The sequence below is a fragment of the Leucopleurus acutus genome, assembly GCF_964270905.1.
Source record: "Leucopleurus acutus genome assembly, chromosome: 4".
Lineage (NCBI taxonomy): Eukaryota > Metazoa > Chordata > Mammalia > Artiodactyla > Delphinidae > Leucopleurus > Leucopleurus acutus.
The window spans coordinates 44769000-44796767 of record NC_139146.1 but is presented as its reverse complement, the minus strand read 5'-3'; the positions used below and the strand labels follow the sequence as shown (position 1 = coordinate 44796767).

General features: G+C 45.3%; 1 protein-coding gene across 1 annotated transcript; it reads right to left on the bottom strand.

The window, feature by feature from the left end:
* Positions 1-964: 964 nt before the first annotated feature.
* On the bottom strand, positions 965-25832 carry LAP3 (leucine aminopeptidase 3). Its single transcript, XM_082837569.1, has 13 exons — positions 25651-25832; positions 23158-23273; positions 21795-21849; positions 21229-21334; positions 19391-19550; positions 17917-18081; positions 15082-15240; positions 10281-10405; positions 8989-9077; positions 8003-8105; positions 3909-3988; positions 2000-2109; positions 965-1541 (listed from the first exon to the last, which is right to left on the bottom strand). The coding sequence occupies exons 1-13, from the start codon at positions 25750-25752 to the stop codon at positions 1352-1354; spliced, it is 1560 nt and encodes a 519-aa protein (XP_082693695.1). The 5' UTR covers positions 25753-25832; the 3' UTR covers positions 965-1351.
* Between the last annotated feature and the right edge of the window lie 1936 nt (positions 25833-27768).

Below are 27768 nucleotides of genomic sequence, written 5' to 3'. Positions count from 1 at the left end.
AGAGCCCGTGCTCAAGAGAAGACCTAGCTCGCTGCAACTAGAGAAAGCCCGCGCACAGCAACAAAGACCCAATGCAGCCCAAAAAATAAATAAAATAAATTTATAAAATATAATAAAAATACTTAAAAAAAAAAATTTAAACCCAGGCAGTCTGCCTCCAGAGCTGGCATTCTTAATTGTTCCACTGCAATGCTTTCAGTTCAGGGACTTGAATGGATGTGGAATTTATTTGGAAATACTGAAAGAAGAAGACCATAAAAGGGACTGTCAATGGGTAAACTATTTGCTTACCACCTGGAACTAAAACCAATCAAAATTCCACTTGTGCAGATTTAGAAGGAAGCTCTAGGACTTCCCTGGTGGCGCAGTGGTTAAGAATCCGCCTGCCAAGGCAGGGGACGCGGGTTTGAGCCCTGGTCCGGGAAGACCCCACATGCCACGGAGCAACAAAGCCTGTGCGCCACAACTACTGAGCCTGTGCTCTAGGGCCCGCGTGCCACAGCTACATTGCCCAGGTGTCATAATTACTGAAGCTTGCGTGCCTAGAGCCAGCTCCCTGCAACAAGAGAAGCCTCCGCAATGAGAAGCCCCTGCTCGCCGCAACTAAAGAAAGCCCGCGGGCAGCAACAAAGACCCAACACAGCCAAAAATAAAATAAATAAATAAATTTATTTTTTTTAAAAAAAAGAAAGCTCTACTGCTTTCTGCTCTCCCACTTATTAGCTTGGTGACATCGCTGGCATGTTACTAACCCCCATCTTGTGCCTCATTTTCCTCATCTGTAATGTGGGGATAATAGTACCGCCTCACAAACTCATAAGCTCATCACTGAGTGCCCCAAAGTGATCATTAACATTGAAATCCAACTTAATTACTTAGTTCATATAACACAGCCAGAAGAGACAAGTTATAGCATCACTGGGTTTATAATAATATATAAGTAAATCAGAGCCACACCAGGGAGCACAAGAAGTTGGATTTATTGTTTCTGACAACTGCATAGCAACTTTTAGTTTGCTCATATTCCCAGCATCACAAATCTGAAATACAATTTTGCTCCTCAGTTACAAACATATACTCTGAAAAGTGATTAGGTAGCTTTTAAAAAATCATCATTATTCATTTAAGAGAGAGTATCTTAAAAATCTTTGCCAAGCAAGATATTAGCTTTACCTTTATAAATCTCTGCATAAAATGAAAAACAAATCAAGGCATACAAATTTCATTTTGTTCTATGTTTTTAAATACCATCCTTTGTTTCCCTTAAAAGATTTTGATCTATTCATTCAAAAGTATTCTGAAGCTCTACTGCCTGTGTAAGACAGAATGAAGGCATTTTAGAGCATCTGAACTAAGCACTGTCTTGACTGAACCGAAGCAGGAACTCAATCAGGGTCCTCGTGGGCCTCCCAGCCATGCCTTTGCGCAGATAAGGAACCTCATCTTTGTTGGTCATCACACCTGCTATGTCTAAATGCGCCCACTTAGGATGAGTCACGAATTCTTTCAGAAACGCTGCAGCCGTACATGCTCCTGCAGATCTGAAGGGGAAGACAATAATCAACATTTAACCCCGTGTAAATGTGCACTGAACGTTCTATTAAGATCCTCCATTCCTGCTAAGTGGCTTCTATGGCCAGAGAGCAAAGTCAAGCTAATGAGACCTCTTAAGATGTTAACCCAGAAACCACTTTCAAGATTTTCAGACATGGCTTTAAGCATAAAGGATAAATTCTTTCTCCTACGGTAATGACCATATTTGCATCTCATTCCCTTACCATTTGCTTAAAATGACCTTTAGATTTGAAAACATGCAAGATTTTGAGAACCAGTTGGGAAATACCTTGAAAATAAAAGACAGAAATTAGTGCTTACAAGCACTACATCAAAAGAAAATTGGACAGCTAAACCTTTTGTGAAAGAGGATTAAACTGAAAATGGTCATTCTGGCAACCAATGATGACTGTAAAAATGTACTTTTATAGCTTATTTTACATACCTATATTTTCCAATGTTATTGACATCAGCAAGCTGGCAATCTACAACCTGTCTTGTGTAATGTTCAAAGAGAGGCATCCTCCAGACACGGTCTCCTGTTTCAATGCTGGCCTAAAGAACAAATAGGTATGCTAGTTGGCGGAGGAGATGAAGCAGGTTCTGACCTGTTACTCTAAGACATGATGCAATACAACAGATTCCAGAATTATTTCAGTTAGTTAAAAGGTTTACTTAAGAATTATAAAAGGAGCCAGGAATGTTGTCAAACAGTCCCGCAAATTTGTAGGGCATTTGCTAAAATCGTCAAACTAATATTATGGGTCTCAGTTTAAATGAATAAGCTGGTAACCTGTAGCACAGACAGGCTTTGCTGGTTTGATTTGGCCAGATCTCCTAAGATAACGTGACCTCATTAATTCATGTAATCATTTACACATTCATTCATCCATCCATCCATCACCTACTGAACTGCTGAGCACCAAGGTGTTGGGGATATAAAGACACTTAATAACTGAGCCATCAAAGGGCCCACAGGCTAGTAGGAGAAACGGATAAAGGTTGTTTTAATACACTGTGGTCAAAGGTGAGAGCCAAAAGTGAAAAGTCAGGAAGCAGCAATGTAAGCTGCTGTTTTGAGACTTGAGTAGTTATCAGAGGAACCCACCAAGGGTTGAAAGCAACTGCCTCCAGGAAAAGAGGCTGTAGGCTGTATAGACGCTGACTGTCATTTCAGTGTTTATGTACATATAACTTGAATTTTTTAAAGAAAATTAAATTAAAACAAAATCAAAACCAACAATGACCTTGCGGGTGGTAGCGAGGGACACTGGACACTGGGTGCCTGGCACAGAAGAGAGGCCCCACAGCCTACCTGAAAGGAGACAAGGGGGCTGAGCTTCTCCCTGAGGCTGGGGACGGTAGAGGGGGCTTCACAAATGGTGAGATGACAGAGGTGAAAGGGAAGCAGTTTAGGGTGGAAGGGCAGTTTAGGACCTTAAACCACATCAAGAATGTATTCAGGGACATTTTGTATTTGTTTCTGCTGGCACATAGTAAGCTCGCATTAATTACTTGTTGAAAGAATGAGGTGCCAGATGGAGCTGTTTCATAGCCAAGCGGGATGCACAGGGGCTGGGCCGCAGGAGAGATGGGAGCTCAGCAGAGAGGTGCCAGCTGAAGCCAGGGGAGTAGACGGGCTTTCCGGTGAGGACCATGCAGAGTCAGAACATGTGGCCCGGGACTGAAGGCAACCAAAGGGGCAGACAAAGGAAAAAGCTGGCCAAGGAGGCTGAAACAGAAGTCAGCGAGGAAGGAAACCAGAAAAGATTATCGTGGAAGCCAAGAGCAGGGTGTCACCAAGACACCAGAGGTACACGCTGCCTCTGGACAAGCTAAAGGAGGCTAACAGAGTGGCGTCGCTGGGCAAAGCTGATGGCAGCGAGAGCGGGGGGCGGGTGGTGGTGACGGGAAACTGTTTGGAAGAGGCTGCTGTGAAAGGGCTGGGAGGAGGCACAGAGCACAGCTGCAGAAGTCGTCCTTCTCACCACCCGCGAAGGGACAAGGGACGCGGGTGAGCCCTATCTACATGCTCCCCTACTTGACTCATGACCCGTATTCCTTAAAAGGCCATTCCTTCTTCTACAAAGCTGTCCTTGTAACCTTTTCTACATCAGGGATATTTTAAAGTTATTTTCACTTCATCCTGAAGCTGCTGGAGGAGAGGAGGAATATAGCATCATACCCATAATTTTGGAGCATTTATAGAAAACCACACTGAATCGAGTTTATTGAATTTTCATTTCAAAGGCAAATCTACAACATAAAAATCACTTTAATGAAGAAATATAGCATTCTAAGGCTAGAGTAATTAAATCATCTCCATAATCTAGGTCTGTATGTGTTATTCTTACCTCAAATAGTTTGTTCCACAGCCAGGAAGAATTGGTAAAGACCCCAGTGGCACCAGACCCCAAAGCTATGTCCATGGCACCTGCAAGACACAGCCCTTCAGGTCAGCGTTCAGTCTCTTCCGGCGAGACAGGTTTCTCTGCTGCTATGCAGACCAAAACTTTAGCCATTACCCTATTTTAATGTCTCCCTCATTTTAGAAAATAGATGATGTTGGGAAATCCTTGCTGTATATATTTAATGTCTTTCTAGTTTCTCAAGCTAGAATTCACCTTCAATTATTAAGGAAAATGAAAAAAAAGCAAACATCAAATATCACCAATAATCTCATCCCAGGGATAACCACCACATATTTTTAATATTTCTTTCCAGATTTCTTCTAAACTTAAAAAAGAAACATAATTAAGACCACACTGTACATGTCCAATAGGTGCTCTTCCTCTTATGCTTTAAACGTTTATTCTTTTATAAACAAATTCGTTGAAAGTATTCTTAATGACTTTAAAAGCCCACTGGGTAGAGGTACGGGCATACCTCGTTTTATTACACTTTGCTTTACTGCATTTTGCAGATACTGCATTTTTCACAAACTGAAGGTTTGTGGCAACCCTGTGTCAAGTAAGCCTATCAGAGCCATTTTTCCAACAGCATTTGCTTACTTCGTGTCTCTGTGTCACATTTTGGTAATTCATGCGATGTTTGATACTTTTTCATTATTTGTTATGGTGATCTGTGATCAGTCTTCTTTGATGTTACTACTGTGACTCGCAGAAGGCTTAAATGATGGTTAATTAGCATTTTTCAGCAATAAAGTATTTTTAAATTAAGGTATGTACATTGTGTTTTTAAACATAATGCTACTGCACGCATAACAGACTACAGTGTAGTATAAACATAACGGTGACCCATATGTAAAAACCTGTGATTCCACATGACATGTGGGCAACTCTGTTTGGGTCCTTGTCCCTTGGGGTTTTGTTACTCTACCTCCCAATTATATCTCAAACCGATTCACTTCCCTTCACCATGACCGCTACCACCATCATCTACCACTGGACTATGGTAATACTTTAAAAAAACAAACAACAAAAAAAAACCTTATTGTCAAAAACTTCAAATATACACAAAGCAAAGAGAATAATGTAATGGACATACAAGTAAGACCCATTAACCACCACAAACAATTATCAAGTCACAGGCAAACTTGTTTCACCTACACTCTCAGACCTGACAGATTATTCTGAAGCTAAACGCAGACACTCATCCTTAACAGACACACTTACACATCCACCGGAGTCAACAACCAAACACCATTCACCAGCCCACCTGGCCTGCCAGCGTCTCCTCGGCCCTTCTCCCTTGCACTCAGCACGCTGCCGGCCAGGGACCCTTTCACAGGGCAAATGTGATCCCACAGTCTCCACTCTTAGCTTCCTGCTGCACTTGGCTCCAGACTAAATCCTGCAACACGCCAAGGCCAGTGGGGGACTGGTGCCTATCAGCACACAGGTCCCGAAAGTCCCCACCCAGCCATGCTCTGCTCCTCTCGGCCCCATTCACCGCTGCCCCCCCCCCCCCACACACACCTCAAGAGGTGCCTTCGCTCTCCCCCCTCCACCCGCTAACGCCGCCTCCTTCAGATCCCAGCTCAAGCAGCACTTCTCAGACAAGATGCCTGACATCTCAGACCTGTCAAATCCCCAGATGCACCGGCTCTCACAGACTCCTTTTCTCACCGCTCCTCTGTGCTGGTCAGTGTGAGGATCTGCTGAATGCCCCGCCCCATGGGACGCAGGCCTCACCTCTGTCCTGACCCACCTCTGTATCCCCAGCCATCTGAAGGGATTAAACACAGGCCGACTGTGTCAACAATCATTCATGGCATCCCCTATATCCCAGATACTACGATGGTTGCTGGTTACTCACTGCCTATGGTCTGTCTATATGATTGCGGGGATACACACTCATTAATGCTTTACTTTTCAAGTTAGTGGCTTTTTCCATACTTATTCACTTGTCCTCAAAACATTCCTATCAGCCCTGTAAGAGTCTTGCATCAGTGTGTGAATTTCTCAAAGAGAAGATGAGCACTGACTGCAAACAAGAATGTGATGTGATATCCGCTCTTAAAGGAAGAGAAAATGGGAGACAAATATTTAATGTGATCCAACAGGGATCATGGCTCTAGAGATGATTTCATTACATACTTCAGAAAATAATCTATTTTCTACATAATTACAGAACTAGTACCACCACCAACTTCGGAATTACCATTATCGGGGGAATACCTTCCATTTTCTTTTACAAGGTACTTTTGAAGCTGTATACTGAGGTGCTAACTCATCAGTGTTACCAGAATTTCTCAGAGTATGGAAGGAACATCAAAGCTCCAAGGAAGGTGCTGATGTCACCACTCTCGTTCCATCCTAAATCACAGGCATTAAGAAAATGAGAGGTACCACGACTGAACGGCACGCCCTGAGCAGTCGCTGCTCCTACACTCTGCTACAGGCCTACCCTTCAAAGGTCAGTAACATCAGTCCAGTCTCTACCAACCAGGCACAACAACCCGTATCACCTTATTTAATTTTCACAGGCACCCCTCCTGCCAATGACGTGCTATTATACCCCTTTTACAGACGAGACAACTGAGACATTGTCAAAGTCACATGCTATTAAGAGGCAGGACAAATTATTTTCTCCTTCTAAAGACTACGTTCCTCCTCCTGCTATGAACTTGGGGTTGGAAACTGTTTCTCATCCTCCCCCTTTGAATCCCAGCTCCTGGAACTCAAGAAGGGGCTCAGTAAGTTATTTAGGGAACTAAAATGAGCCATCAACAGCCTTCAGCAAGGACAACGGCTGGGGTGATTTGAAGGCTCCCCCATCAGGTTGCCCTTAGTTACTTGGAACCAACTTTCCCACCTTCTCACACCCTCAGGCTTGGAAAAAAAAAAGAGGGTGGAGGGCTGTGATTCCTCATTTACAGAAAGGGTGTACTATCACCCACCTCAGCACTGCCCCTCAAACACCAGCCCCAGAACCTCTGTTGTTCAGCTTAAAATGTTTGCTGAACTGAAAAGGGAGACAAAAGACCATAAAAATACTATAATGCCAGCTTGAAAAGAGGATTCTTAGCATATAAATCTGTGGACTATTGTTAGAAACACATAAAAGAGAAACATGAACTGACTTCTCTTAAAGTAAAGGCTCACGTGACCAGGGGAAGAATTAAAACCAAAGGATAAAAAATGATCTGAATTTTAATCTTAAAAAAGATGGAGACAGAATGAATTCCTAAAAAGAGAACTGTTGGATAAAAGATTATGAACACTGGGTTTCTGCAGTAAGGCAATGCCCACTGTCGTCCCTTTAGGCATTTACTCCTACTCTACAGAGCCGGTGGTGTTGCCTGCCGCGTGCAGGCGCTGCATTAAAGAGGCTTTCCAGAAACTCCCTCCAGTCTTCACAACTCTGAGAGACGAACAGACTTGTCCCCAGGTACTGATGCTCGGGGGTGTCAGGGAATCAGCCCAAGGCTGGTGGACTAGGAAGTAGCACAGCTGGAAGCCACCCCTGGGTTGGCCTTAAAGCCAGCAAGCTTCACACAACACATTACATGGCCCCGCCTCCGCTACATGAGGACCTTGCCACCTCCATCCCCAGTGTTATATTTCTGTATAACCTCAAGTACACAAAGTTCAGAAAACACTTAGGGGGCATTAGATGCGTTACGATTAATAAAAATAACTACTGATTTTGGAATTTATCACTAATCTTTTCAGACCTGTATCAAACAGCAATCGTAACAGAAAACATCGCTAGTATCATTCATAGACGTCGTCGCTGTGGATGGGCTGACCTGACCCACTTGCTATTTCTTTACTTAAAGGTACAGCCTGGGATGTTTCAAAACAACAAGGCTAATATTCAAAGCAGTTTACAACTGCAGAACAATTCCTCTGGTGACAGATATTTGAATGCAAATGGAGCGAGCCAGGTTTCAGCAAAATAATGCCCTGAGTACAATGTGTGCACTCAATGCCAACAAATGAGACCTTCTTCAAACAAAAGCAGGAAAAGCACGTTGTCTGACCTGTCAAGGTGGCGGCATTGATGATGACCTTTGGGTTAAAAGTGTGTGCGTAGCAGAGCGCATCAGCCAGGATGAGTCTCCCCTCGGCATCAGTGTTATCCACCTGCAAACAGGAAGGTCAAAAGAAAAAAAAAGGGTAAGATGATACAAATAATGAACATAAAACCTAGACACAGCTATGTTCAATTTAAAAGAAAACGCTGGTGTGATGTTTGTCATCGAGTATCAAAAACATACTACCATTAGAATGGGAATAGTATATTTACTCTGAAGAGCAAATGTAATTTAATAATCCCTGTATCAGAGCTGATAACCAAATGCTGATGACTTTGGAGGCTGAAATAAAGAGAAGTGTCTGGTTCACTTTACTATTAAGTTTATAACAGGAAGGGAAAAAAATATCAAGATTTCTGAAAACAAAAAGGCTAAAGAGTTTAGGAAAGAGACATCGAAGCAGCAGCCTGGATCTCCAGACCGGAGAACTCTTGCAACTTCAGCAACTTCATATCTATTATATCCTTTTCTTTTAAATAGAGGCTCAGTCGTTATGGGCAGTGTGTGTGTACATGCATACACGTGCCCAGCAGACGACCTGCTGCCACATCCCCAGATGCAGCACCCATGATGCAGAATGCGTTTTCCACTCGAATGAGTTGCTAAATGGAAAAAATTATCACGTCGAAGGTGAATCTAGAAAACAGCCTGCACTTTTACTGCTTTTCCCTGTTCTGCAGGGTTGGCTGCAAATTCGTGGTAATTTGTGTGTACAGCATTCAGGAAGTAGGAGGAATAGTAAGGTAGGAAAAACAATCTTAAAGTTCCCATGAAGAAGTACTTTTGACTGTATGAAAAGCTACTCATAATAAAGGCACTGGCCTTCCCTACAGAGCCAGTGCTCTGCACTCGTTCAAGATGTGTTGATGTGGCTATGCTGGGAGTCTTTCAGAAAGAGCAGAACTCAGAGGCTGTGTCTTCTACCTACAAACCTGTATGGTCTTCCCGTTTTTGGCTCTAACAACATCCCCAGGCTTGTTGGCCTTCCCGCTGGGCATATTTTCACAAAGAGGGGCCAAACCTGTCAAAAAAAGAATATATGAAGGAACATGGAGTGTGCTAGGTCCAAATACACCACCCATGGGACCTAGGTCATCAGCGGGCCCTCAATAGATGCCAGTCACAGACACCACTTCGACCAAGTGATCGAGTTTAGCAACACCAGTGACCCAGGTGACATTATGCGCACCAGCAACAGGAAATACACGTCATTCTCTCCAAAGAAGTCTAACCTGATTCTATTGTGAAGAAATAACCAAATAAATCCGAACTGTAGGACATGGCAAGACGACCTTGAACCTTTAAAAACTGCCAGTGTCATGAAAGAAAAAAAATGGGGGCAGGAATAGGCTCTAGATTAAAGAAAACAAAAGAGCCATGGTGACCACACGCAAGGGGTGATCCTTGAGTGGCTCCAAGATTTCAAATACAAATAGAAATAAATAAATGCGTGTGTGTATAGACAGATAAAACAAACATTTTTTTGACAACTGGGCAGTTTGAATTTGGTTACTGTATCAACCCCTGGAAATGATAATGGTATTGTCATTACACAGAATGCCCTTGTTCTTAGGAGACACAAGCAGAAGTATTCAGGGGTGACGTGTCGTGATGTCTGAGACTCACTTTCAAACAGTTCAGCAAAAATGGAGGAGGAGAGGGAGGGGGCATGTCAGACAGACCCGGGCTGCAGTCCTCCCTTCCCATGCAGTGGAAGTGACACTGCGCAAGTCATTCGACCTCAGTCCCCGCTCCCAGCTCCCCCTGACACATGGCAAACCCCCAGCATTGTGTCTTGCATCCTGCACTACAAAAATCGCCTGCGTACTGAGCACTTTTTCTGTCCCAGGCATTTTCTGCATGTCGAGGCACTTAATCAGCCACAACCCTATGAGGTAATCGCTACCCTGACTACTGACTGAGCATTTTCCATTGGAGTTAACCGCAAACTTGACATTACGTGCCCCTGACTGCTAACCACTTTTTGCAGAAGTAAAACAAATCAATTCTAGTTACAGCCCACAACGCAGAATACATTTAACTCTGCCAGTTCAGACAAGATAACACCTATCTCAGCTAAACAAACATCTTCCACTTGATGAAAACCTATTTAAAAACCATTTCTTGATCTTTTCAGATTAGAGGAAACCATGTTTGTTGTCTCCGTTCTACCATTTGACAGGATCCCAGAAGCTCTCCAAGACACCCTCCCTCTCCCGCGCACCTACGACGTTGATGGGCAGGTCGAGCTTGGCAGCAGACACGATGGCTGAACAGATAGTGGCGGCTCCTCCCATGTCAGCCCTCATGAGGTCCATGTTTGCCGCCGCCTTGATGGAGATGCCACCACTGGGGGGAAAAGGACAAGGTACCATGTTAACAGCAAAGAAGGGGGCCAGGACCATTTCCCTAAAAAGAACGTGTAAGCTGAGGGTAAACTACCACATACAAACGCCAAGAAATTTCCAAATTGGGAATCAATGATTTCAGCATTGAAGAAGATAATATTGTGGTTTTTATAAAAGACACAAAATAATTCCAGAAATACAGGTGGGTATGTGAACTCATTTTATTTCTGTATGAATGAAATTTAAGCAGTGCCACTGGAAACATGACTACATCATGCAGTCAACACGGCTCAAATCCCATCTGAACTCCTGACACCTAGGTAGATTTGTCTTTTCAGCAAATTTTATGAATGGATCAACTTATTGAACCTGAACGTCACAAGCTGTTGGGGAAAGCTGACAAGCTCACAGAAGACCGGGAGGACCCCTTTCAACTCCTAGGAAGACACGAGAGAACTCGTTCTGACACCCCCAAGGTGTGCTGGATCCTGCAGACAGCAAAATACAACCCAGGCACGAGGAAGATGCTAGCCCAAAGCCTCGAGACAGTGCCCAAACACAAGAGCTGAGAAAGGTTTCAATTACCAAGAAACGCAAGCCACCGCCCCAAACAGACTTCCTGAACTAACTAGTGACTTTTCTGCTTCCGGTTTATAAGAACCCAGAGCCACTGGCTCTGCAGGCTGGGCAATGAGCCAGGGGTTTCTACTCTGAGTTCTAATTGGATTCTGCTGCTGACTTGCCTTGGTGAGAGAGTCAACTCCTTGCTCTGACATCTGCTCACCTTAGAAATCAGGTCCTAATTCTCATTCACCTCCAAAGCAGTTGATATTTAAATCTATTTTTTAAAAATTTATTTATTTTATTTATTTATTTTTGGCTGCATTGGGTCTTTGTTGCTGTGCGTGGGCTTTCTCTAGTTGCGGTGAGCAGGGGCTACTCTTCGTTGTGGTGCGCAGGCTTCTCATTGCGGTGGCTTCTCTTGTTGTGAAGCACGGGCTCTAGCAGTGTGGGTTTCAGTAGTTGTGGCTCGCGGGCTCTAGAGCGCAGGCTCAGTAGCTGAGACGCACGGGCTTAGTTGCTCCACGTCATGTGGGATCTTCCCGGACCAGGGCACGAACCCGCATCCCCTGCATTGGCAGGCGGACTCTCAACCACTGCGCCACCAGGGAAGCCCGGCAGGTGGATTCTTAACCACTGTGACACCAGGGTAGCCCTGCACTTGATATTTAGATGGCTGTCATTTACACCTAGAATTAAAGATTATCCACTGGCTCAGAATAAGAAAAGAAGTACACTCCTGGTCCAAGAAGTCCAGACATAACCCCATGGGGGCAAGGAGAGCAAGCTGGTGCATGAGGTTGTCCTCCTATCTACTTCTAGGCCACTTCTGCTCAGGGGGTTCCACTCTGTGTATAGGACTATCATTCTAAATAACCATTAGTCAAAGGTCAGCAGTTATCTCTACTCACCTTTTAGATTCCCCTCCAATCCATCCATTTCTTTTCTCCTGCATCCATCCAAGTTGAGGCTACCACCATCAGTCATTCAGATGTTTCCCTGGCTCCTATATATATTCAGATGTCCCTAAGCAGTCTTACCCCTTCACTTCATTACCCATACAACTACCAAACTTTTACAAATAGATGCAAAAAACAAAACAAACCAAACAAAAGAACCTCAATGCTTTTTATAAGCATACACAAAAATTAAAATGGATCACAGCCTTAAAAGCTAAAACCATAGACTTGTCAAAGAAAACACAGACTTGGCATAGGCAATAATTTCTTAAACAGGGCAAAAAAAGTATGAACTATAAAATTAAAAACTGATAATTATACCTCATTAAAATTAAAAACTGCTCTTCGAAAGGCACCACTTCAAAAAATGAAAAGGCAAGCCTCACAGTGGAAAAAAAAATATTTTCAACGCATCTGTCTGAAAAAATGACTTGTATCTAGAATGTATTTTTTAAAAACTTATAACTCAGTAAGACAAACACTCCTATAATAAAGGGCAAAAGATCTGGACACTTCATGAAAGAAGATGTACCAATGGCTAATAAGCACATAAAAAATGCTAAACATCATTAGTCAGAGAAATGCAAAGTAAACCTCAAAGAAATACCACTACACACTCCCTGAGTGGCTAGAACTAGAAAGACGGACACCATAAAAAGCTGGGGAGGATGGAGAACAACTAGAACCTTGTACACTGGTGGTGGGAATGCAAAATGGTATAAGAACCTTGGAAAACTTTGGTAGTTTCTTATAAAGTTAAACATGCAGTTATTACACAACTCAACTCTCCTTTCCTAGGTGTTTAACTAAGAGAAAGATAAACATATACACACATAAAGGCTTCTAGATGATACTGGCTTTATTACTAATAACTCAAAACTGGAACAACCCAAATTTCCCTCAGCAATGACTGGATAAACAAATTTTGGTATTTCCATACAACGGAATATGACTCAGTGATATAAAGGAACAGATTACTGATATGACCACAACATGGTTAAATCTCAAAGATAATATGCTGAGAAAGAGGCCAGGCATAAAAGATTCCACATAAATGAATTTCTGGAAGAGGCAGAACTAATCTACAATAACAGAAAGATGACTGGTTGTCTGAGGTGGGGTAGGGGAGAGGACGACTGCAGAAGAGCATCCCCCCAAAATTCCCCAAGGGAGTTTTTGGGGTGTCAGGGAAATGTTCTGTTTTCATGACAGAGGTGGTTTGCTGCATGGGTGCACACGGTTGTTAAGCTCATTGAACTGAACACGTAATGGGTGGACTTTACTGTATGTGTTAACTCTCACGTCATTCTTTCCCTCTGCTAGACACCCCTCAGTTACTTCCAACTGTTCAGAGTCCAAAATCTAACCAGGCCCAGAACAACCCAGCTTCTGCCTATCTCTCCAGCTGTGCCTCATCCCTTCCCCCAGTCACGTTCTGTCACGGCCACTCTGGCATGCTTTCAGTACCAGGAATTTCCCCTCTTCCTTCCCACCCGCAGCCTCCGCCGGGCTCTTTCCCTGCCCTACTCCCCGCAGAACTAACTCCCTTATCCTTCACATCTTAAGCTAAAACTGTCATTCCTTCTAGGAAGCCTTCTCTAAACCCAGAAGACTAGGTCAGGCCTACTTGCTTCATATTACCATAGCAAAAAATTCAAGTACAGATTTAAATGAACAATAAACTTCACCCTAAGCATAAACGTTTCAATTAAGATATTAGCTCATGATAGTATAAAACCATCACAATTAGCAAGATGTTTAAAAACAGCTTTCATTCTCTTATTTTTATCTGCTGTAGTGTTCTATTTATTTTTATTTTTTTATTTTCTTGGTTGCATCACGCGGCTTATGGAATCTTGGTTCCCCAACCGGGGGTCGAACCCAGGCCCCAGCAGTGCAAGCGCCAAGTACTAACCACTGGACCGCCAGGGAATTCCCTGCTGTAGTGTTTTATAATACAAACTTTAATACAACAGTATATGCATGTAACATAAATTAATATGCGTATTTTGAGTGGTATGAGCTCGAATCTTTTACTGATGGGCTACATAACGAAGATCGTTTGGAGACCAATGCTTTAAAGGAGAGAACGTGAACCAGTGGATGGAAAACACAGGAGGCATTACAATCTGCTAGTACAAGGAAGACCAGCCTGGAGGCCAGATCTGCCCAGGACAGAGGCATCACAGTGCCTAGAAACACTCCTGTAAGGGTGGGATTCATTCACGTTTCAGATGGAATTCCTGAATGGGTGCAAAAACATACTAGGGGACATCAAGATTTTATGATCTCTAGCAGCATTTTCCAAAGCAGTTTCTATGAACCTTGATTTCCTGAGATAAACGTTCCCTTCAAAAGGAAATTAAGATGTCAACTATATTTATATTTCAATTTAAAAAAAAGGAAATTTAGAAAATGCTGTATTTTATACCCCCAAGAAGTCCTGTAGTTGAAACAAAATAAAAAACAATTTGTTTTATCTAACCTAGTTTTTTGATCAAGTACTCCTTTTCAAATCTCACATTTAATTAGCAACCCAGAAACTAGTATTCAGTAGCAAATGCTTTCCATGGGAAATACTGACTCAGATCATCTTTTCGAACTCAGCTTCTCCCTGGTTGAAATAACCAGAGACAGCTTCCAATGCTAAGGAACACTTATGGTTTAAGGAGATTAATGAAAGCTAGACTGGTCAGCAAAAAAAGTAATCTCAAGTAAGCAAAGGGAAGACAGCATGATCTACTTGGAAAGCTGCCTCACCACTATCTACTTGGAAATCCTTAACATCCACACAGGAGAATCAAAGAGCATGATGGAAATATTTTAAGACATTTTAAACACACAGCTGAGTTTGACTTCCCATTCTATTAGTTATGGGGCTTTGAACAAATTATTTAACCTGAGTCATGGTTTCCTTACCTGAAGAATGTCTGCAATGCCTAGCTCCTAGGCGTAAGATCAGGGCTAATATATGTAAAATGCCTAGTAGAGCCTCTGACACACAGTAGGTGTTTTGTAAGTGGCAGCCTAATATATTTAAAGTTACATATAAGATCTGACCAAACACCATGCTTCTGAACCATATTACACACCAAATAATACAACAGCATACAAAGCATTCACCAAAATACAAAGCATGGATGCAGTAAAGAAGTACCTGTCAAAGGTAATCCCCTTCCCAACAAACACCAAGGGAGGTTCACTTGCATTGGGGCTGCCTTTGTAGTGAATTTCCAGGAAGACTGGAGGCTCTTCAGACCCTTTGGCCACACTGAGGAATGATCCCATTTCCTGTTCCTCAATCCAAGGCTTGGGTCTATAGAGCAGAAAAGGGAAGGAGTAAATACATGTTGCTATCTCCATTTCAATAACTTAGAATAACTCATCCGTGTGTAAAAAAGTATAACAGACAAGCTCTAAATACAGACACGTTAATGCTTCAATTATCACCTCCTATCTGCTTTCTGTATATTCTTGGGAGAGTCACTTGATTCTGAGTCTGTTTCCTCATCTATAAAATGAGATCAATGACACCTCCATCAAAAGATTAGCTATAGAATTACTAAGAGAATTCATGTATGGTATGCAATACAACGTCAGGTAATAGTGCATAGTCAATAAACAATTATTACTTGATTTTTTTCCCCAAGCCACTCACGTATTTCTAAAGTTTTAATTTAAAGATGAAATTAGGAAGGCTCTGAGACCATAAAGGGTACTCAAAGATAGCTGAGGAGTCCACTGATTTATTTTTGGTACTTCTGAAAAAGACAAAGCAATAGCCAACCAACCAATCAACAAACAAAGAAACAACAAAACTACACTCCATTGATTAGACTGAACTACCTATTTCTTTGCTTTTATAGAATTGCTGGAATTCCATCTTTTTAATGTTGTCACACTATTTCTCACAGTTTGAGATGTCTGATTGAAGTGGGAAAACTAGTTATTACTTAATAAACACGGGATCAATGGGGATAATTTAATGGGAATAGTCCTTAGTGCCAACCAGAAGACAGATGCCACATCGCTATTCCTCCTAGGCTGGAGGCCCAAAAGGGCTTTGTATTGCTTTCTGGCCACAGTAACTAGGCCAGGGGAGAAATCCTACCCTGCTACAGACAGACCAGAAACAACCTCATTCAAGGAACGCTCCTCCCGCACCTGCCTAGACACTTGTTGAAACTATTAATCTAGGACGTCACTGTAGAGAGAGGGCCACCCAACTTCAGAGGGAAAAGAATATAAAAATGGAAGGTATGACAATTAAAAAAAAAAACGCTTCAAAAGAAGCGAGGCCATATAATGTGGGCACTTTTACTCACAAATCCAGTACTTGATGTTTTATTAAAGTCATGCCCTTCTGGAAGTACAGTCTGTATTTCTTTGATTTACACCCACCTACGCTAGAGCGTGTTTGACACAGCTGCCTCCGTTTAAGGGCTACATTCCGCCCGGCTGACCTGCCTCATCTCTGGCCGACTTCCCTTTGCTCCACCTCAAGCCATGCAGTTTCCCAAGGCCACTGCATAGGTACTCCTGCCCCGCTCTCCTGTCTGTTCACTTCTAAGCCACCTCCCTGACTCTGCTTAGGCACCACTTTTGTTGGCAAGCCATTTCGACTCTTCCACAATCCTCCCTGGCTCTCTGCCCCTGTAGCATCCCCTGCACAGCCATTTCCCTGCCTATTCCTTCCTGCAAGGTCCTCAGTTGTCTGAGGACAAGAACCATCACCACGCACCTTTGTATGCTAAGTTCCCAGGCACACAGGAGGTGCCCTTACCGATAATGTGAGGCCACACAGCCACAGTCTGCTGACACGACATAGCTCTGGTGTCTCCCTAAATAAATCAAGGAATAGTCTTTACCAAGACACCTTTGTAGAGACTAAACATTGCTACAGAATATATAGCAACCATTCCAGAAATTTTATCAAGCTCCAATACTACATTTTCTATAGATTATACATTTCCTTCGCTCTATCTAGACCACAGGGGTTTTCCTGAAAACTGCGAACTCTACTCACAACTAAATAGTGAAGAATCCTTTTAAATGGAAGTGCCCTTGAGAAGCAACTTTGATAGTAAAGGATTCTTTAGGTAAAGCAAATATCTGTGGATTTACTTTAATCATAAATCCCCAAATACTCAGACTTGGTTTGCTTAAAGGGTTACGGGGAGCCTGGAGGGGCAGCCTTTTACATCCAACAGCCTGGCTGCTGACAACGAACCTGAGGACGGTCTGGGAACACCAGTTCTGGTTATTTGATCTAGCTAACGGAATCTACCAGGTAGAGATTCTCATTCTATGCCAAGGAGGGCGTGCTCTGTTCTTCACTTACGTCAAAAAGAGAAAAGACAGAAAGGATTCACCAAAACAAAATACAATCTGCACACTCCTCAAAAAGGTTAAGAGTTAACCATTCAATGCAATAATTCAACTCCTAGGCATATGCCCAAGAGATAGGAAAACATACATCCACATAAAACCTTATAAACAAATGCTCACAACAGCATTATTCAGAGTCCAAAAGGTATAAACAACCCATATGTCCATGAACTGATGGCCAAGGGGGAGAGGGAAATGAGGAGTGACTGTTAATGGGTACAAGGTTCCTTTTACGGGGTAATGAAAATGATCTAAAATTAGCTGTGGTGGTGGTAGCACAACTCTGTGAATACACTAGAAATTACTGAATTGCGTACTTTACATGAGTGAATTGTACATTCCATGAATTATATTTCCATAGAGCTGCTACAAAACACACACACATGTGCAGTGTGCAGTCACAACACTCTCAAAAGCAAAGCAAGGTATGATGGGAGAGACCTCAAACTGAGCCCTTACCCCCACTTGTATGTGGCTGCTGGTGGGTGACCTCACCTCTCCAGTCTCAAGTTAATTCTCCGAAGAGCGAGAGAGCTGGATTTTAGGATCTCTGAGGCTCCGTCTGCCTCTAGCCATAAGAGTCTATGACAGAATCCTGAATTACCTGATGTGGACCTCTGTTTTACTACTAGCACTTCTGAGATTCTTCTCAATAATTTCCGCAAATTTGGTTGGCGTCATCTCATTGGCAGGCGTCTCCATCAGGTGGCGCGCCAGGTTCTGCCCAGAAGCGAAGAGGACTCCCCTTTGCCAGGCCTCCTGATCCCCACTGGCAAAAGCAAGCACAAGGTCATCGTCAGACAGCCTCTGCGGAACACTCCCCACAGCCCAGCTAGGAGGGCTCCTGCCGAAGACGACCAGTGAAACGTGATGCACACGGGGACCCGGATTTATTCTTTGGGATCTGATCCAGGGGGGCAGCTGTTATGGTTTATGAAGTGTTGGAAAACATGACCCCCCCCCAGAGCTGAGCTAGAGGAAACCTAGAATCCTCACCTCACCTGTTGGCCTGAGGGACCTCTGGAGCCCTCAATCTACCCCCCAAATCTGACGGCAGAGGCTTCCACAGAAAGGCCTCTTTTACACTCCTCCAGGGTGTGACTACAGAGCAAGCTCCCCTTGCTCAGTCCTGCCGGGGAACGGAAGGCCTCCCGCCTTCCCCCTGCCTGGGTCGGGACCCTGAACTCCAACCCACCAGAGGGCAGGGCCGGCTTCAGGAGACAAAGGACGTGGGTGAGCTCTCCACGACCCTGGCTCTTCTCCTGCACGACAGGAATTGACACGGCGCATGGACAGGCAGGACAACACTCATCACTTACGGAGTTCACCACGGGACACACCCTTGATGGGTTTTGTCTTGCGATCGATCGTAAAAGCCCCATGAAATCCGAGCCACAACTCTACTCAACCAATGAGGAAAATGAAGCAGAGAGAGACTTCAGTCACTTCACTGAGGTCACCCAGCCAGGAAGTGGGAGGCAGATTCAAAGCCAGGCTGACTGGTCGCAGGGCCCTCATTCTTACCCACTACATCACAGCTGCCAACCACCTGGAGGGACCCCCGCTGTCCTCCCAGCACCGTCTCCTGAGGGTCCCACACTGTCTGCTCCTGAACACAGAATAGGGCTGGAGTGTAGCTGGTGCTCAATAAATCTGCTCAAAGATGAGTCTCCCCACTAGACTAGGAGGGCAAGGGCCGGATCCCTGCGTCTGCGTATCTCTGGCGTTTAGTACAGGGCCCGCAGGCACTGGGTAGATGGAAATGATCTGCATCAAAACCTGCTGGGACCCGTCTGTCATCTTGTTCCCTCCCTCCTCAGGGAGCCAACCAGGTATGGTTTCCTAGGAACCAGCAAGCACGGAGGGGTCTAGAGAGTCAGGGGGGAAACACACACAGGACGAAAGCCAGGAGCAGAATGGAGGCACAGTCACCAAACTCCTAAAATGGCTAAGGCCATGGGAGAGCCACAGACAAGCTGCACGGCAGTGCCCAATGCTAAAAGGCAGGTAGCTCATGTCCAAAAGGCCCTGCCATCAGCACGCAGGGAATGGGCCTGGTCCTCGTTTTGTTCCATCACCTTCCATGGAGCTTCACTGACACGGCCACCTTCTTTTTCTGCTTCAGGTCGTCATACTCATAGAGCCCAAGCATCGCTCCTTCCGCAGCCGCCTGGGCGTCTCCGCAGGGGTCCACCTCCACGGACGAGATCTCCAGGTCCTGAACCTGTCTGCACCCCGCTTCACAGGGACAGAGGAACCAGAAAACCGGAGTCAGTCAGGGACACCTCTGAGGGCAGAAGGCAGAGGCCTGGGGTGGGGTCCTGAGAAAACATCAGAACTGGAGTTCAAATCCTGGCCCTGACACTTGACTTTTCTGAGCCTCCACTTCCCCTTCTGTAGAGTGAGGACGAGCACACACCTCACAGAGGGTGGGAGGACAGACTGATGGATAAAATGACTAGTCTAGCACCTCACAAAGCGGGCCCTCAAGAAGTGGCTGCTATCACTAGTATCACTTCTGAGACACTAGGGTTTCCTGATGAAGCGTCCCAATCGCCGGGAGCTTGCCACATTAAAAATGACATAGAAGGGCTTCCCTAGGGGCACAGTGGTTGAGAGTCCGCCTGCCGATGCAGGGGACGCGGGTTCGTGCCCCGGTCCGGGAAGATCCCACATGCCGTGGAGCGGCTGGGCCCCGTGAGCCATGGCCGCTGAGCCTGCGCATCCGGAGCCTGTGCTCCACAATGGGAGAGGCCTGCATACCGCAAAAAAAAAAAAAAAAAAAAAAAAAAAAATGACATAGAAGTGATAACACTGAAATTACACCCAAGGAACTGAGCAAAGTCCATTATTAATACAGCATTTTTTAAGATCAGGTCAGCAAAATCTCCCTAATAAAAGTTATGAAATAATCTCCGAACATGAACTTTGAAAGTACATTTAACAAGCAAATATGATATACACGGGGTCAAAGATCAATCAAGCTAATTATCACCACCTCAGCAATGGTTTCAAAGCATCTTTAACCACAGTCTCCGTGGTGACGGCCTTGTCCTGCCGCTCAGCTCTGAAGAGACCCAATGGCACCTACCTCAACTTTTGAACTGTCCACGTGACGAAACTGGGACAGGCTTGCACCTTTGGTAACTAGTGATACAAGCATCCTGCCCTTGGCATCCATTTTCTCTGATTTGTAAATATGATGACTCCACGTGATTTAAAATTTGAGCAACGGACTTCCCTGGTGGCACAGTGGTTAAGAATCTGCCTGCCAATGCAGGGGACATGGGTTCCAGCCCTGGCCCGGGAAGATCCCACATGCCGCGGAGCAACTAAGCCCGTGCGCCACCACTACTGAGCCTGCGCTCTACAGCCCGCGAGCTACAACTACTGAAGCCCGCGTGCCCTAGAGCCCATGCTCCACAACAAGAGAAGCCAGCGCAGTGAGAAGCCGCGCACCACAACGAAGAGTAGCCCCCACTCGCCACAACTAGAGAAAGCCTGTGCGCAGCAACGAAGACCCAACACAGCCAAAAATAAATTAAAAATAAATAAATAAATAAAAATAATAAAATAAAATAAAATTTGGGCAACATGAGGGCTGCATTCCAAAAAAGGAAAAAAATCACCCACCAGGACTTTCTGGCAAAACAGAGCTCTAAGGCCGATACTGCAAGAGGGAACAAGTGGTCCTGAAACCCCCAGACACAAGCTAAAGAAATATAAAAATAAAATTCCACAAGCTAACCTTCTGTATCTAAAGTAAAGCCAAGCATGTTAGGTAAGGGAAACTGAATATCTGTTCAGAGTTATTTGTGTGAACGTGAGGGGATGGTGATGGAAAGAGGGGAGACATAATCTGACCGAGTGATCCTTAGGAATCTTTACCAACATTAAAATTCAAAAGTTAAAGAACCTGCTGCAGCGGCCCTGATGTTCTCCTTGCCTCCGTGCCAGTTTTCCTGTTCGTCGACTCCGGCCGTCCTTTTGCCGAGGCCAACCACCACCACGCTGGGGAAGTCCTGTTCCAAAAGATACATGAAATCAGCTGCTTTATGTCTTTAAAGCATCCACTTCCAGCACGAAATGGCACAGGAGCTTGCACACAACCCCCTAAAGCGCTGCACGGGACAAAACCACGAAGTTTGCTTGCTTTATTTTTGTAAGCCCTGTTAGCTTGGTTAAATTTTGTAACTGTGTGTTGCAAAGGGAGAGCGAGGATAATCCTGCAAATAACTCTGCTGTGTAAGACAGGGCCACTGAACCAAGAAAGCCTGCAGACTGAGGAATACAAGAGATGCAGTACTTTTTGACAACAACTCGCCTCTTTACAATGTTAACCAATACTTGCGGCTTATTCCTGGGATAAAACGAACACATAATCCGATACAAAATTTTCTGCCTGACTGGTCAGCCACAGTACTTGGCACATACAGGTGCTAACTCAGGGTTTGTCACATAAACCTTATTTTCACCTCATACCTCATGCAGACCATAAAAGGTTCGGGTTTTGCCTGCCTTCAGGGGTGGTCCAGATCTGCAACAAGAAGAAACAGTTGTTTTAAAAATTATAGTTTGCTCTGCTCCATTAAAAAGTGACATAAACAAACCTTCAGCATTATTACAGTATGCTCTGATGCTTCTGCAAATTTGCTACACTTATGTTTTTATCAAATACAGAATTCTCTCAGGCCAGATTTCTCAGATGCAGCACTTCTAATTCTATCTCAAAAACTTCCAGATTAGATTTAATGCCAACTACAGAAAGCGATGCCGTGGATGGGTAATGGAGGGGAGAGCTGAGCACTGGATGGAGGCTGACCTCAATCTTAAACCTCATAAAAGACGCAAGACACCAACCTAAGTGGCTGACTTGACGGCAGTGTGTTCAACCTGCAGGTTTTTTGTGATTTATCTACAGATGGGATACCGGGCAATTTAAAAACAAAGCAGGTGGCAACGCACAATTACAGCCGGAGGACCGGATGCCCTGGTACCTCGCAGTCAGGAAGGCCAGGCTGTTCTGTACTCGTACAGGTTAGCTTTGGGGTTAATGAACTAATCAAGGCAGCTGAAAGAGCTGCCTACTGGTGAAGGACTGGTATAAATTGACAGGCGCTGCAAATTCTGTCATTCAATAATTAGACAATTACTCTAATTATTAGACTACACCTATCAGATGCTAATAGGCTATCTGTAATCCAAATAATATACAGTTGCAGTGGCCTATGCTGTCACCTCTGTGTCTGTTAAATGTGGCCGGCAGCTCAGAAGGACTTGGAAACCCCAATGCTTCCCTACCTTCCCCAGACCCTGGCTAATCCAAGAGTGGTTAGAATCTCAGGCCCCACCCAGATTTACTGAACTGGAATGTGCATTCTAACTACACCCCCAGGCGATTCACATGTCATTTAAGATCTGAGAAGCCCTTGAAACTCAACGCTTGCAGCCTCCTCAGCCTATTCTGAACCAGCCCAGGCTGTTCCCCACAAGTGAAGGGGAGTTAAAGAGGTAGAGAGATGGAAGGTGGGAAGGGGGTGGGGAGAAACAAACCGGAGCCAGGAGGGTGGGCTGAGGAAATATGGTACTTTCCAGATCCTTCTGGGTCAGCCTCTCACAGAAGTCTGTGGTTTGGTTGAAGCGGCCTGACTTCCCAGAACTGTGGACCCACCCAATACTGAAACTGAAGTACCAATGTGCATTCCACAGACACATACTTCCACTGAGAAGATCCCAGCCAGTGTATTTCCATGCATTTTCATCCACTAATAATAAAGCACAGAAAAGATATTCTCTTTCACTTTCAGGGCATTTTAAAAACTGGAACCCACAGATGAATACTTACATGTTCAAGATTTCTCTCAGCTTTCCAGACACCAATTTATTAAAATTCTCTCCTGCACTTGTAAACTGGGGCACATCATCTTCTTTTTCTTTGCTATAGACTCCTAAAACAAGGCCCTGAAAACAAGAGAAAAGGTGAATACAATTAGAGTAGATCCCTGAGAGGGACTCAAGGGTTCCCAAATTCCAGAAAGGGCTAATCATTTCAACAAAACCGTGTCCCCCTCAAGGACAGAAGAACAAGTCCAAAACAGCAGCAGGTGCTGGGCAGTCAGCTACAATCACATACTGCCTAAATGTTTCAAACTCCTGCCGATGCAAGAGCGCAATTACTACCTGTCCTGGTCTTGATGGTCCCTCCCAAGAGCTTTCACAACATTGAGGGCTTCCTTCACTTTCAAATAAAGAAGAGCAGAAAGGTGCTTTAAGAAAACAATTCCATTGTAATGAAGTCAGATCTGGAAGGGGTTCAGAACATGCCACCCCAAAATATGCCACTCTGGCATATTGATTACTTTGAGGTGCAGGCAGCTGAGAAAAAGCAGATGCAGGAAGGGCTCTCTGACCACCCCCCCCCCTTCCTATCTAAAAGCTGGTCATGAAATTTCCCATGAGAACGCTTCTCTCCCTGTACCAGGAAGAGAACATTCTTATCACCATAGACTGGGAGTCAACACCCAACAAACCTACTAAAATAACCCTTATCCTCCCTTTGTTTCCCCCATATATTTCCCTGTCTCTCAACTTAATGCCCCCAGGCTCCTTTGCCTTATCACATCCCCACAATTTCCCCATCTCTGTTTAAAAAGGTATATAAGCTTTCGGGCCTATAGGCTTCTTCGGGTCTTCATTTCCCTTTTGAAGATTCCCATGTACACATAAAAATATGAAATAAAACTTGTATGCCTTTCTCCTGTTAATCTGTTTTATGTCCATTTCATTCTTAGGTGCAGCCCTAGAACCTTGGAGAGTAGAAGTAAGTTCTTCCTCCCCTACAAGCTTCAAATGCAAATCTGCAATACTCATTCCAATAAAGTCAATGGCTGTACTTGCCAATACTAACACGTACTCTGGCCAACTCATAGGCTGGAAGAAAGGAAAAGGATGCACCTTCACCGGGAGGGTCGGGCCAGAGCATTCTGTCCAGCACTTAGCGGCTTATCCTTTCATCTCCTTAAGCTCCAGGCCCCAAACATGTGAAATAAGGAAGTAAACCTAGGAATCACTATTTGCCTTTGCACAGCAATTTATGACTTTAAAAATGTGTTCTGACTTAGGGCACCTCTGTGAGGTGGAAAGAAAAGTAGTCTTCTTCGCATCTGATGGATAAGGAAACTGAAACCTGGTTTGACATAGTAGCCCGTGTGCAACAGAACTGGTCAAGAATCCAGATGCCTTCCCTCAGGTCCTCTGTCCTTTCTACAGAATCACACTGGTACTTAGACCAAATCATGTCCTGTCCTTTCCATCAAAGAAAAATAGGCTTCCTCGGGGTTGGTAACCTTCCCAGGTTCTAACTTACCCAGACTGCCCACTGTCTGGGATTCCAGGGAACCAAGTAGGGAACTGATCAGACAGAACACGGATGTTACCTGAGTAGGATCCATTTCCATAGTGTTGAACAGACTAGGGGACAAGCTTCTGGTCCCTCGGCCATCTGTGATTCAGGGAGAGGTCTGAGCTCAAGCCCCATCTAGAACACTCCTAGCCAGGCACAGTCTTTCTGGTCCTCAAGCGTTACTCCCACACATGTGCTCCTTCCGCCAAGCCGTTCCCCTTTTCCAGATCCCCCGCGACCGAACAGTGACCCTCTTCACAATGTTTTGGAGCTCAGTTAGATGGAGGAGGCGCCTCTTCTGCAGGACACTTCTAATCTCACGAACAGATGGGTCTCCCTGCAAAGCCCTTTTCCCTAGAGAGACATTTTTCTCTAGAAACCCTTCTAGTCAGTTTACTCCGAGAGCCTGTGTCTTCCTGGCCTTTAACTTCAGCGGGGGAGGGAGGTCTTGGTGTGGAAGCCGGGGCCCGTGATTGGCCGACTCTGGGACCCTAGAGGGCATTTCACCTCACCAAACTTGGGCATCCTCCTAGCTAAGGTGGGAACAATCCTGGCGCCGTCCTTCCCTGGGTTACTGCGAGGACTAAACAAAATAATGAAATAAGGGCACGGCACAGAGTGGGAGCTCAGGAAACGGGAGCTACGGCTATCATTTCCTCGCGCGCAGAGTTCGGGTCCTAGCACTTTCAAGCAAGAGAAAGAAGAGCGCATCCTCGGCACTAGCCGGCTGGAAAATACTGGGGGGGGGGGGGGTCTGCAGCCCCGCGCAGCCCGCTGCCAACGCCGAGCTCCGCAAAGACACGAAACGTTTCTTTCTAGCCAATGTCTGTAACTCGGCTCAGAAGCCCGGAACAACGCGGCCCTGACCTGACCCGAAGTCCCCGTGGCCCGCGGGCAAGACTCGCGGCGGCTCCGGAGCGAGCCGCGGCCTCTCACCTTCGTCATGTGTGCGGCGGCTGGACCGGGTCCCCAGAAATGCTTCACGCTCAGATGTCGGACGGCGAGTCTCGCGGCAGCCGGAAGAGGCAGCAAGAACATCTTTTCGGCTCGGCCCCCCCGCACCGCCCTCCACCGAGCACGTGGCGCAAGGAGGGCGAGTGCGCGCCTGGGAGCCCAGCCTTCCGGGTTGGGGGTGGGTAAGGGGGGGGTAGGTGGGCGGAGGGCGCGCGCCTAGGGGGCGGGGAAGGTGCCAGAGGGCGTGCCGGGCGTGCGCCAGGGGCGTGGCGGGAGGGCGTCGGGGGCCGGGGCTGTCGGGCGAGGGCCAGCGCGGGCGCGGTAGGGCTCGGGCGCGGACAAGCCTGCGTGCGCCCAAGGGGCGGGGCGGGCCGACTGGGCGGTACTGGGATAGACGCGAGACTGTGGCGGGCGCTCAGGGCGTGCAAGTGCGGACTGAGACGAAGAGGCGGGGCTCTTAGAGAAACGCTCTAGAGAGGGGCGGAGTCGCTGTTATGCTGTACCACGAGGGGCGGGGTTGGAGGCGGGGCACCGGGGAGAAAGAGGGGAGAAGCAGCCTTATAGCAGAGCTCTAGCTGGGAAGAGAAGACCCTACTGCTGAGTAATTTTTATTACTTTCCTTTTCTTGAACTTGCATCTGGTCCAAGGGTTCAGCATGGTAAGGCAGTTAGCCCAAATACTGTTTTTTGAAAAGAGAAGCTTTGCGAATAGCGCTCAGTGTTTTAATATATATATTTTAAAGGGGTCTTACATTTTTTATTGTAAAAAGATACATGGTTGAATGGAACTTGGAGAACACGATGAAGTACAAAGAGGGATACGAAAGCCGTCCTTAATGTTACACCAGTGTCTGAACCCAATTTTAGCTGGATCTTTGATTTTAGCTAGGGGCGCGGGGTAGGCGGGGTACCCCAACTGAAGTGAGTCAAGTCCTGGTCTCAGTCGCGGGAAGGAGAGAATGTCTGTTTCACTGAGCAAAGGCTGGACGCAGCAGAGATTTGACTGTCCATTCTTGAAGGTTGGGCTAGTTGGGGGTGGTAGGTCCTCTTTGACTTCCTTTAGATAGTTGAAGAGGAATTGCATCATAAACCCAACAAAATTCACCTATGTTCATTTAAGAGAAATTTTGTATTCACGTTATAGCTGTTTTCTCGTTCCAACGAACTCATGCTACAGTTTCCATAACCAGAAACTTGCTAAAACGTGTCCCCCAACCTTCTGTGGGAGTGGTGAGGAGGAGGGCTGTGTGAGCTTCAGAGGTGACAGTGCTGCAGAGCCATCGGTTACATTTGTGACTATCTCCTTTTAGCAAATTCTGTTCCCTTCATTTTATTTATTTGCTGCTCCTGCCAGGGAGAATTTGCTTCCTGCCATAGCCTCATTTACTTTTCACTTTGCTTCAAGGACCACACCATTTACATTTTCACATGCCTAAATAGAATAAGGGAGAAATAAATGTCAAAGCCCCCAGATAACTTTTGTCCTTACTGAACAATATTTTTGACCACTTTGGGATGCAAGATTTAGCCATCCATCAAACCCTGAGTTTACAAAGTGTTTAGTATGTTTTTCTGTTAGAAACCATGGAGTGCAACAGAATTTAAAAGGGTCCCTGGCCTCAAAGACTTTCTTATCTAGTAGAGGTAGGATATATCATGACTGTAAAGAGATAAAAATAGACAGTTTCATACAGTTATAAGTGCATATGCTTCAGTTCTTTCTGTCCCCTTCTTTGCTTGACTGAGACTTTGGTGCCATGTCCTCCAGGAAACCTTCACTGACATTCCACATCTGGGTTATGTGCCCTCCCTTTGCTCCCAAAGCAGCCTGTCTCAAAGTGCTGATCCCCTGTATTCTCCCTGGTTCCCCTAGGCATCTTGGGAGCCACGGCTCTCATCTCTGAGCTCCCAGTGCCTAGATCTAGAGTTTAGACTGTGACTGCCACCTATACGTGTTCATAAAATATTTGAATGAATGCATGATCAGGGTCTACTGGATGCGGCAGGGTTAATTAAAGAACAGAATAGTTCCCGATTGTGGCCATCAAATAATAAAAACAAAAACAGAAAAAGCTTGGGCTTCCCTGGCGGCGCAGTGGTT

Excerpts from the sequence above, each read along its gene's own strand:
- LAP3 (XM_082837569.1), bottom strand. The coding sequence starts at position 25,752 with ATGTTCTTGCTGCCTCTTCCGGCTGCCGCGAGACTCGCCGTCCGACAT. Across the intron at positions 23,274-25,650 it reads CCGCCGCACACATGACGAAG|GGCCTTGTTTTAGGAGTCTA; the intron begins GTGAGAGGCCGC and ends TCTTGTTTTCAG. Across the intron at positions 10,406-15,081 it reads AAGGGGATTACCTTTGACAG|TGGTGGCATCTCCATCAAGG; the intron begins GTACTTCTTTAC and ends TTTTCCCCCCAG.